This window comes from Mycetomoellerius zeteki, unplaced genomic scaffold (assembly GCF_001594055.1).
Source record: "Mycetomoellerius zeteki isolate Tzet28-1 unplaced genomic scaffold, Tzet1.0 scaffold223, whole genome shotgun sequence".
Lineage (NCBI taxonomy): Eukaryota > Metazoa > Arthropoda > Insecta > Hymenoptera > Formicidae > Mycetomoellerius > Mycetomoellerius zeteki.
In genome coordinates, this window is record NW_017257198.1 from 1152980 (window position 1) to 1164050 (window position 11071).

At 37.5% G+C, this 11071-nt stretch overlaps 1 protein-coding gene across 2 annotated transcripts in view; it reads right to left on the minus strand.

The window, feature by feature from the left end:
• The window catches only part of Msp300 (Muscle-specific protein 300 kDa), a 59373-nt gene extending 49739 nt beyond the window's left edge, over positions 1–9634 (minus strand). Inside the window, exons 1-3 of one of the 2 annotated variants that reach the window (XM_018448552.1) lie at positions 9016–9634; positions 5230–5665; positions 4593–4824 (exon numbers count right to left, since the gene is read on the minus strand). In XM_018448552.1, the coding sequence (XP_018304054.1) occupies positions 4593–4824; positions 5230–5613 (616 nt within the window). In that variant the 5' untranslated portion in view covers positions 5614–5665; positions 9016–9634. Of the gene's footprint in view, positions 1–91; positions 1109–4592; positions 4825–5229; positions 5666–9015 lie in introns of those variants that run through there. The other variant, XM_018448553.1, reaches the window with a different exon arrangement.
• Between the last annotated feature and the right edge of the window lie 1437 nt (positions 9635–11071).

Consider the following 11071-nt stretch of genomic DNA (forward strand, 5'->3'; position numbering starts at 1 on the left):
ACGTCGTAAGTATCGAGATGAGAAAGATAATAAGAGAATCGATAGCAGGCCAGAGATTCTTGATTTTCTATAGGTCAAGTGACACCTCTACCTTTGATCTCGGCGATGTGTGCGTCGTACTCGCTTCTGCTGCGCACGTACTCGATTCTCGCGGCGACATTCTGGAAGCTCTGATTGCGATATTCGGCGTACCATTCCGAGGGCGGCCGTTCGTCCGCGCCCAATTGCTGGACTCGAGGACTGCTGCTTCTTCTCTGCAATAGGCTCTCTTCTGAGGGGAACCTCGTGAAAGAGGTGACCGAGCTGGACTTACTGCCGTGACTCTGCACGCCGTGACTATGACTCTGATAGGCCGAGTCCTCGTGGATGTGCTCCTCGCTAGGAGTTCTGCTTGATTCTGTCAAGACACGCTGCTGAACAACCGCGGTGTCGCCGTTAGTACTATCCGAACTGATCGCATGTACGCTCTTCCTCACGGTGATTTTTTCAAACTTCACGACCTTAGCGCCGTTCAATTCGCCTTCCTCCACCAATCGCTCAAAACTCTCCTCGAAGGAAGAATCACTTGCCCTGGAAGACGGTCGCCGGTGTGTTGGAGACCGGATAGGTCTGCGCGCGTCCGAGTCTTCCAGGAGATCCTCGGTACTGGGACTACGTCCAGTCGACCAGACCTGTTCGAAAAAACTCACCCGGTCCCTTAGCCGGGTACCACGTGGCGTTCTCGGACTGCCGCTACCATCGGCGCCGCCACCGCCGGGGCTATCTACCCTCGGCGGTGTTGGACTACCTTTGGGTGGTGTTGCCCGCGACATATTCGTGTTCTTTTATCTCATTATTTTTTTCCAAGAATCATCAATCGGCATGTCACGTTCATTGAGTCCGCAGGTCAGTCCCGATTCTTCTTTCTTCCCTTCCCTCGTCCTAATTTTATGCTTGAGAACTCTTTAACACCTGTTCTCCGAACACCACACCCCTTACACTAGGTTGCATATGCCGCATCCGCGTCACCTGCTTCGTTTTAATGACTGTCAAGAACGTACGAGTAGTTACAGGTGCGTCAAGTCGTCCTATCAATCGAATCGGCAAACTTTAACCCTGCTTGCGAATATATCTCGGGTTGATTTTCTGTCAGCACCCATAACGGCGGAATGCGCACCTACGTATAGTTTGCGTTGGAGGCGCGCGCATGGAATGTACGAATACGGAATGTATACGATATGGCCGTGCGCGACGGGCGCCGGTTCGATACTACCGGCCTGTCGAGACCTCCTCCTTTGGTCTCCTCCACCTCGTACCGCCGCCATTCCCACTTGCCCGACGATAATGACGCGACGCGGAGAGACACGGGACAACAAGCAATGCCGGTACCAAAGACAACTCGACCACGGACCCCCTCCGAAGAAAAACTCGCGGTCCCGGGATCCTTTTCCCGTTCGATTGATTAATCGAACCCTCTGTCCTGCCTCTTTCTTAACTCTTTTGGCCCGCTTGGTTATCTACGATGTCAGCCGGCTCGTCGACCGTCAATGCGGTCGCTTCAGGTGCTGCCTCTCTCACGAGGGGAAACTCCGGACGACTTGAATTAATCAATGATTATGCGGTTATAAAGCATTGTTGTGGCATGTGGATTTGACATAAATAAGGAGCATTTTGATATAATAAATATGTAGAAACGAGATATGTAGAAATTTTTTCTGAAAATAATACATATATTTTACAAGATTATCTCTTAAAAATTTAAGATTCTAGAGAGAACAAAGAATTGAAAGAATTATCATCAGAGGAAAGTGGCAGAAGTTCATTAAGAGCTTTAGTTGTTTTTCCTGTAGAATCTTGTACGTTAATCCTTACTAAGTTGGAGTTAAAATATAGTGAGATAAATATCAGCACCAGGAGACGAAATTAGAGTAGTCTAAGTCCGTTTGACGTTGCGGCATAAAAAAGAAGATTAAAGGTCTTAAGAGATAAAAATATACTCGAAGTTGCACCAAACAATCCATAAATCTCAGGAGGAATTGATTCAAAAATTTAAATCATACAGGAATAGGATGGTTTTACAATAAAATATCTAAAAATTTAGCTAAATACAAATCTGAAAATCATTTGGTTCATTAAAATAACTATATAGGACGCTCAAACCGATCAATAGAATGTCAAAACCTTTTTGCAGCATTGCCTATCATATTTGATATTTCTACGTAATTATTTTGATGGCCCAATAAGATTATTTTCAGATCTGTGTATCTAATTAAATTTTTAAATACTTTAGCGAAAGTTTTTTCCGTGTATATTAATCCACTGCAAATATACTTTATTAGTATATATAATGTAAATATGGGAATAATCAAATTACATTACGCGCGCAGTTGCGTCACATTAAAGCAACTAAGTGCGCATGAGCGATAATTATACGATTGTCTGATTACTTCGCGGATTAAAAGAATTATCATGTAATCGTCCATAGTCATGCTGCTTCTAGCGAGCAATCCTTTTTGCTAATAATCGATGTAATAGTAGTACGATTTCCTTAACACGATCATTAATGTCATGAACTACTCATCAGCTCCATTCACAAACATCGTTCTGACATGTTGTAATCTACGGCAAAGCGGTCCCCGCAATTACAGAGCATCCCGCATCTTAATCGGACACGCGATATCCAGCGTGCGATCATCAACTTGTACATCAAGTAACCTGGCGTTGAATTTAATTGGTCAGCGAGATGTCAATTTCATACACATTTATCTCCCTGAGTCGTGAATCCGTTCACATAACCCACGAGATTTATTAAGCACGCGTGAAGCATGCGCAAGCACGCGCTACAAATTTTAATGAGCGTGTTACGATCTATTAATATCCAAATTTCAATTGACATCATTTTGTCAAAACATTTTGAAACTTGATAGTAAAGAATTTAAATAACACTTTAAATATATGAAACATCATTAACTTTATATGAAGAATAACTAAATTTCTTTAAAAGAGAACTTTTTTGTCAAATGTTTTTTAAAAGAAATTTAATGATGTCTTGAATCGATCAGGTCGGAGCATGATTTCTGGGACATTTTGTATATGTATATGAATCGAGGACTTTGAACATTGTGTTATCAATCTAACGAGGTGATTCGTTCAGCCGGGGCCGACAGCGAAGTGTCGCTGACAGGAAAAGCGAACGTAACGATTGCGAATGGCGCGGCAGGTGTTCGTCATGTCTATTTATAACTCGTTCACGTCTTCGCGGATTCTATCCTATTTTCCCTTACACCACAGCACAGTTTGATTCGAGTATGCGAGACGCACGACGCAACGTCGCGGTCCGTTGCGCAAGAAGCGCAGACGAATTACGATCCTGCAAACGCATATACCGCAAGTAACGATGTGTCCTCCTTCTACATTTTTTGCGATCAATTCAGATCTGCAAACAAGGAAATCTGATTTCCAGATTTTCTGTACAAGTACATATACAGGGTGTCCCGCAATTATTGACATAGCGCTCTTGTGTGGATAGAACGGACTAAACTGACGAGGGAAGTTTCACAACTGTCCAGAACCGATTTAATTCTCCATGAAATATGTTATTAAACACGAAAATCTAAGAGAGAGAGACACGTATTTTTTTATACGTGCCCTAACTTACGTGTAAGGGGTGTTTCACCAAACATGAGTTAGGGCACGTATAAAAAAATACGTGTCTCTCTCTCTTAGATTTTCGTGTTTAATAACATATTTCATGGAGAATTAAATCGGTTCTGGACAGTTGTGAAACTTCCCTTTAAGGTTGAAAAGTCCTCTACCATTTTCCAATTTTCGCAATAATTAACAAGATATTAATTACTAAAAATCACCGAATATTAGTTTTCAATAATTTTTTCCTCGAGTACTATAAACTTTACAGAAAAATAGCAAGGGACAAAAATTGTTTATTTTCTTCTCATAGAGTTCTGCGAATTTTTTCAGAATAGTGCTTTGTCAATAATTGCGGGACATTCTGTATAGATATATATTTTCGTTTCTAAAAATGATTGGGTTAAAAGCAGAAAAAACAGCTTTGCAACTGTTGTAACCAATGATTAGTATGACTTATGGTTTCTTAAATAATTATTGTTTTATAAAGAAATATAGAAAATTTAAAATTTTAATCTTATTTCTGATCATATTGACTTTTATTTTCAAAATACTAAGGAACTACATATTTCATTCGTGTGGAATTTAATATATTAATTTCCGCGACATATTAAGATTAGCTTCATGAATAAAACGCAAGAAAATTAAAGAAGAAATAAGTTTCTAATAGTAATTTCTCTAATAATGGAAATCGACAAGTATTTTACGGTTTTCTTGCGATATGTTTATAGACACGATACACAATCTTAGCACTTACATCCCCATAGTCGAAATTTGCGTGAGCAACAACAACGCTTCGTGATTTGGATCGCGAGATAATCTGTAATTAAGGGTTATATAGGAGAATGTGAGTAAGGATATGTAAGTAAGGAAAATATGAATAATGGTAGTCCATTGGGCGCCCTGTGACGTGACCAATACGATTTCATCGCAAAACGAATCGATTTCTTCGATTTCATAAAACTTACCCTGCAACTGTTGAATGGTAGCTTGGTACTCGGCGAGTTTTTCGTCCACGTAATCTTGACTTTGACTGGCGATGATCTCGGCTGTGCTGGGACCGCTACTTTCCTCGTCCGTCTGCGTATGGTCTAAGGGTACGCCAATATACTCGTAATCCCCTGGTCTGTAGGGTGCTAGGAGATATTCCGGTGGGGCGCATGGTACCGGTGATGCCGAATCGCTTCTGAAAGAAGCGCTCTGCAAGTTGGGAAGAAAGACATTTTAGCGAGTCTTACGTTATTTGCTGCATATGCTGAGATCTTTATCAAAAATTTTGACAAAAACTTCATTATTTTTTTTATTAAATTTTACTTGAAATAAAGTTTCATTTTTTTTTTTTTTTTAAGAAGGAGAACAAAGAGGAAATCCTTTAAAACTACTTGTGAATATCTTAATTATTAAGAATGATTTCAAAATGTGTATTTTTAATCTATTACATCTGGATGCACCTTTTGTACTAACATAATTTATTTGTGTTACATTTTGGATTATAGACACTCGAGTTTAAATAAGCCTATACGAATACTGTAACACGCAATGTGGACATACGTTAACGACACATTACTATCGATCTGTCATCCCTCGTGCTACAAGAACACATACCTGCGTCGGTATGAATGGCCTTGGCACTTGATGACTACCCGTAGGAATCGGCGAAGGCCACCGTGGCCTTGGGCACTGGATGTAACCAGAAGTCGGATAGCCGAAGACGGGCGACATCCCGGGTGAGATTGGCATTCCGATCGGCACCGGGCTCATCGGATGCATCATTATTCCGGGATAGACAAGTGGTGACATAGGATGAGCTGGATGGACCGGAGTCGGAGGCCCGCGGATTCGTCCTTGCGGATACGGCGATGACGAAGGTGTATATGGCGAAGCGGGCCTGAAGGGACTCGGCGCCCTTGGTGCATTAGATCGTCCTGACCAGCTACCCGGAGGCACATGACCTCCTCCGGGTGGCCTCGACGGATGCTGTTGCGACATTTCAGATCACTTCAACTGCTCGCCGCGTCGCCTCGTTTATAGGCTAGCATCGCTATAAGTAAGAGAGTGATTCAATTGGTCTTTAATTATCTGAATACCAAATAACAATAGAATCGTGCTCTCAGTTCTTATATGCAAATTTGTATTAATTACACATTTTTGGTTGCAACAATCGCTTATGTATGTTTATTGCTAATTTTGTCTGGAAAGAACAATTTTGCTAAAGTATATAAAAACTTAGATATAGATCTGAAAATAATTTTATTCCCATCAAAATAATTACGTCGGAATGGAATATCAAGCATCATGAGCAATGCTGCAAAAAGGTTTAACATTCTAGCAATCAGTTTAACTATTCTATTGTACATAATTAATTAATTATTTTGATAGTCCAACAAAGTTATTTTCAGATCTGTATCTAGCTAAATTTTTAGATGCTCCAGCAAAATCATCCTTTTTATAGACATGACATTTACATTAGATAAATGATAATATTGCCACGTTACATAATCATGCCGATTTTATAAGCTAAAATAATCCTAATATTAATTGATTTAATAAAAAAATTAGAAATATAGTTAATTATTACTTGACTTATTTTGGATATATTTGTCAATAAAGTTTCAATCACGTTCTATATTGATAAAGTAGCGGAATATCATTCCATTGAATACAAGCATTTAGAACGATTGCATTTTAGAACGAGACACAATCTGACGTTTGATTGACATTTTTAGGAAAACAAAAAGTCTACGAATGAACTTTAAGAGACTAAATGAACTCTGGGTCGCATAATAGCGTCGGCTATTCGACATGGCACATGGCCAAAAGTTTCTCGAAATAGGTGAGTACTGTCGTACGTATGTACCTATGAACTCTTGCACACTAATGCAGAAAGAAGGTATCTACGTATAATTATCAAAATATCAGAGAGAATGCGGGCACGCGAGAGAACGAATAATCGGAGCGATATAGAATAAACAAAAATCACGACTCCAATCAAATAAAATAATCAGATTTATTTCAACCATACGTAATTTAGATATAATGTAACGTTAATTTCGAAAATATCTGTCAGTTGTAACAATAAGTGTATTCTAATATAGGCGCTTTGTATTTTCGAAAGTATATCGAGAAACATTTCGACAGATTTCGGTCGTAGAGTTCGTTGATACCAAAAATCTTGGCAACTGGAAACGGCAGTCTATATCTATTCAATTTCGGTGTCTATTTAACTTCGGCCAGACGCATCGAATGTGTCACGCTCTTCTCGGTCATAATTACCGTTTTCGTCATATTTGTACATATTTTTTTAAACGAATTTAGAAAAAATGGTTTTCTTCTATACAATTATTATTTTATTATTACTAGATCGAATAACAATGTTAAGATTTTCGAATTGTCTTCACTTGAATGTATGTTTCTAACGACACATGCACTGGCAACGAGAGGTATTTCTCGGCCTCCTCCCATTGTTTCGCCAAGTCATTTACGTGCCGTAAAATCGAAAGAGGAAGTCTGTGTGCTTTCAACGCGTGTAGACGAAAAGTCTTAAGCTTTTTAGTTAGATACCGAGTGTAGGCTGGTTAAATATAGCGCTATTTCTATTTTCGATCATCACGGCGTTTATACACGCGCCCGACGAGCCGGCAGGTATATTCGCAATGACTGCGTCGGATATTTCGGAAACTGACACGGATATTAACAGCTGTAATCGCCTATCGCGGTCGCGCCGGTTTGACCACACACGTGGAGTGCGAACAATCGCTTCACTAATGTAATCCCGAAAATATCCCGTCGATATAATGGTCGATCTCGCAAGTAAATCTTGAAAGATGTCTTTTTTGCAATCTGCTGTCGTTCGAAAATGATTTTCAACTGGTTATATTCCAAGAGCGCAATTGGCATAAACTAGAATGTAAAATATAATGAACTTGAGACTCCAAAGAAGTATGTTTCCATTGTCTAGATCTTGTAACAAAACTACGCCTTGCGTAGTGCTAGTTTGTAATTTAACAGTAATTTATATTGTTCTTTGAGAGTTTATGAGAATCTGTCGGGACATTCATTCTTTTCTATGACATTCGGTTTGTACCTCATCTATGTACGCGCGTGCATAACATCACCTCTCTGTCATAATTCCAAGGTATGTATTAGCAATGTAAAATACGAAGAACTAATAGAATAGTAATTGAAGCACTAATTTTGAAGAATATGGTAAAAAGAATATAGCTAAAGTAATTTGTAATCGATCCAAATCCTTCTAATCGATAGAATTAAAAATATTAATGTTAGAATCGTGAGAGTAGCAGCGTTTTGCTCGCTGTTTAAAACACCGAGATCTTGATCTCGGTCACGCAAGGCAAAACGAAAGCCAAGGAGATCTCAGTCAGATCGCTGGAAAATTTAGTGCGAGGACGGATCAACGGGCAGTCGAATATTAGCGGCATACTGGATCCTGGACCTCGGATGCTGCGTCCAAAAATAAGATCTCTCTGCTGAATTGATGATCAGAAATAGTTGGCGTTCGGAATGGATGCTGATAAAATTGTCCGATTTGTCAGTCAGTAATTATTATTGGCCCTCACCCTCATCAACCTCATAACATCGGCGATCATGCAATAAACGCAGATTCTACGTACTGTTGAACGAGCTTTGCAATAACTGAACTTTGATGCATATCAGGTTTATTCGTTGCACTTGTCTTCAAGAATATCTCAAGTCGATTCGTTAAACTTGACTTTGCACATATAAATCATTACGGAAGATTATCTGTTTATTAAGTTTTTAGATGAATCTAGTAATTCGAAATTTTTTAAGAAAGAAATCGAAAAATGCTCTTGATAAAAGGAATGTATTGAAGCGCTATTGGAAATTATTCTGGTCAATATGTAATTTCACTTTCAACTTTGTTTAGCAAATTCTCATTATAATAAAACAAACTTTTTGTATCAATCTAATAATGCATATGATGTTAAAATTGACACACGCGACTTGTTTTATTAACGTCTATCATGATGGAGCACAAACCAAATCCTGAAATCTCAACATATTAGTAAATAATTAACTAGATTGAAATTACTATGATATGACGATTAATGAAATTTGCTAATGTTATTACGATATGACGATTAATGAAATTACGCAACCATCTGTAAATCATCACATATTCAAGCAAACAGCCACCCACGCGAATTGCAAATACATAAGACGTTCCAAGACCCTTAATCATAATTTTAACAATATAAATTCTATATTTTACTTGCTTAATTTGTCGAAAATCTTAACTTTAAATTTTTTAATTTCCTACAACTCAAGAAATCGGATTTACAACACTGTAAATAAAGTAAAGTACTACAAAAATTATGATTGAATATCTTGGGTACATGTAACACAAATTACCGGCAAATCCAGGGAATTCTTGATACGTTTCAACTGACGATCTTAATGGCCGATCGATTTTCATTAATTGAAATTAAATTCTACTCTGAAAAACACACTTTGTTGCTCCGCGATCGTTGCGGATTCACTACGAAATTCGCGGTCGAGGACTGATCATCGAGCGAGAAATTTGATCGATATTGATTATAGATCGAGGTAGTAGTGAAAGAAAAGAGAAAAAAGAAAGGAAGAGAGGACAATTTCTATGCCGGATCTCGCGTCGCGAACCACAGAGAGACTGGTCCCGGCGCTGGATCATCGATCCAGGATGGGCGTCGCGACGCTCTCTCTTTCTCTTTCTCTCTCTCTCTCGCGGCCCGCATTTATATTTAACTTTGGCATCACTCGACATTCGACTTAGCAGCACTGCTCGTCCTTTCCTCCTCGCCCTCCAACAACGTTGCCCTCGTTCTCACCTCCTGTTCTCTTCTCTTCTTTCGACGGGCTCACTTCTTTTTATTCGTTCCACCCCGCGTCGTGGACGCGGGTGCGAGATGCTGGTGCCACGCTATTATCACCGATGAGCCAACGGCCATCGCTCATCGATAATTTTGGTCGTTCATTACGAAAATATATCCAACGACGCACAACTGAATAACAATCAAACGTACTTGCGGAAATGATTTTGCGGGACGACGACCTGATCGTCCTACACAGTCGTCGTGAATCTTTCTTTATTAAGGTGTAACAGAAATGTGCCAGATTCTAAACATGATATTTACGTATCAAAAAAGATTATGTATGAAATAGAGGAAAATTTGCAATATTGCGATATTTTTTAATGATATAACTAATTATTTTTTATTATATTTCTTATTCTTATATATGATCTTTTATGTATATATATATATATTTATATATAATAATTTAACTGTGTACGTGTTCACTTAATTTATTGATCAATGAAACATTACAATTAGAAAAATGCAGTAGATATAAATATAATCATAATAAATATACAATTTGGTTAATGGGACAAATTATTTAATATTATTTATATAAATTGTGTTAAAAATATACCACGTATAATATATTATTATTATATCTAATATAATTATATCTAATATATATTATATATACATATATATATGTATATATACATATCAGGGTGTATCAGAGCTACCGCAGGGGCCGGCACGTACATATTCCTCATGAAAAAGTAAATCGAAAATGTTAATAACAAAATCTTAAGGCATCAATAGTTTTCAAACGGTGAGCATTTGAAAATAACCAATCACAGGACATGAAATTCGCGCCGTCAGGAACGGCGCAACTAAGCGGTCGGCTACTATAAAAATTTTTGAAACATTGTCTAAAATGTAATTTTCAATAATATTATAACTTATTATACATATACAATATACTTGCTAACTTCGATTTCTTCACTGTATTACTTCCCCTTTCTCTCCTATCATAATTCGGAACTTCGTTTCATTTTCTAAATATGAAATATTTATATCAAATGTTGATGCAATATTGTATTACAAATAGCTAAAATAATATAAAATTCAAAATAGCTAAAGTTAAAGATATAGATATACACGATTCTTATATAAAAGAAATCAAATGCTAATACAATATTACCATTATTTTCTATTATACTTTTCTAAGCTAGAGACTGCATGCAACATCAGAATCCGTAGGAACAGCTGTTATGCTATCGATAGTGACCATTAATAAAAACCATTAAAGTGAGTATCAAGTCATTGTAATGGAGAAATTTGCTGCAAATATTTGATAAAAAATAGTAAATTAACAGTATCTGACTGCATTAAATTAATAACACTCGAATATACAATACGATGAACGATATTAAAAGAAAACTACATATCTTTCAATGTAATTAACATCGATATGTACAAAACTTTATTCAAATAAAATAATATTAACAATAAATTAGATACCGAAAATTTTCAAAATTTCAAATGCACCTAACTTTAAGAAAACTACAATTATATGACGAATTCTCGTAAATTTATAGAAACTTGCAGATAATTTTACTTGAGAAATTGATAAT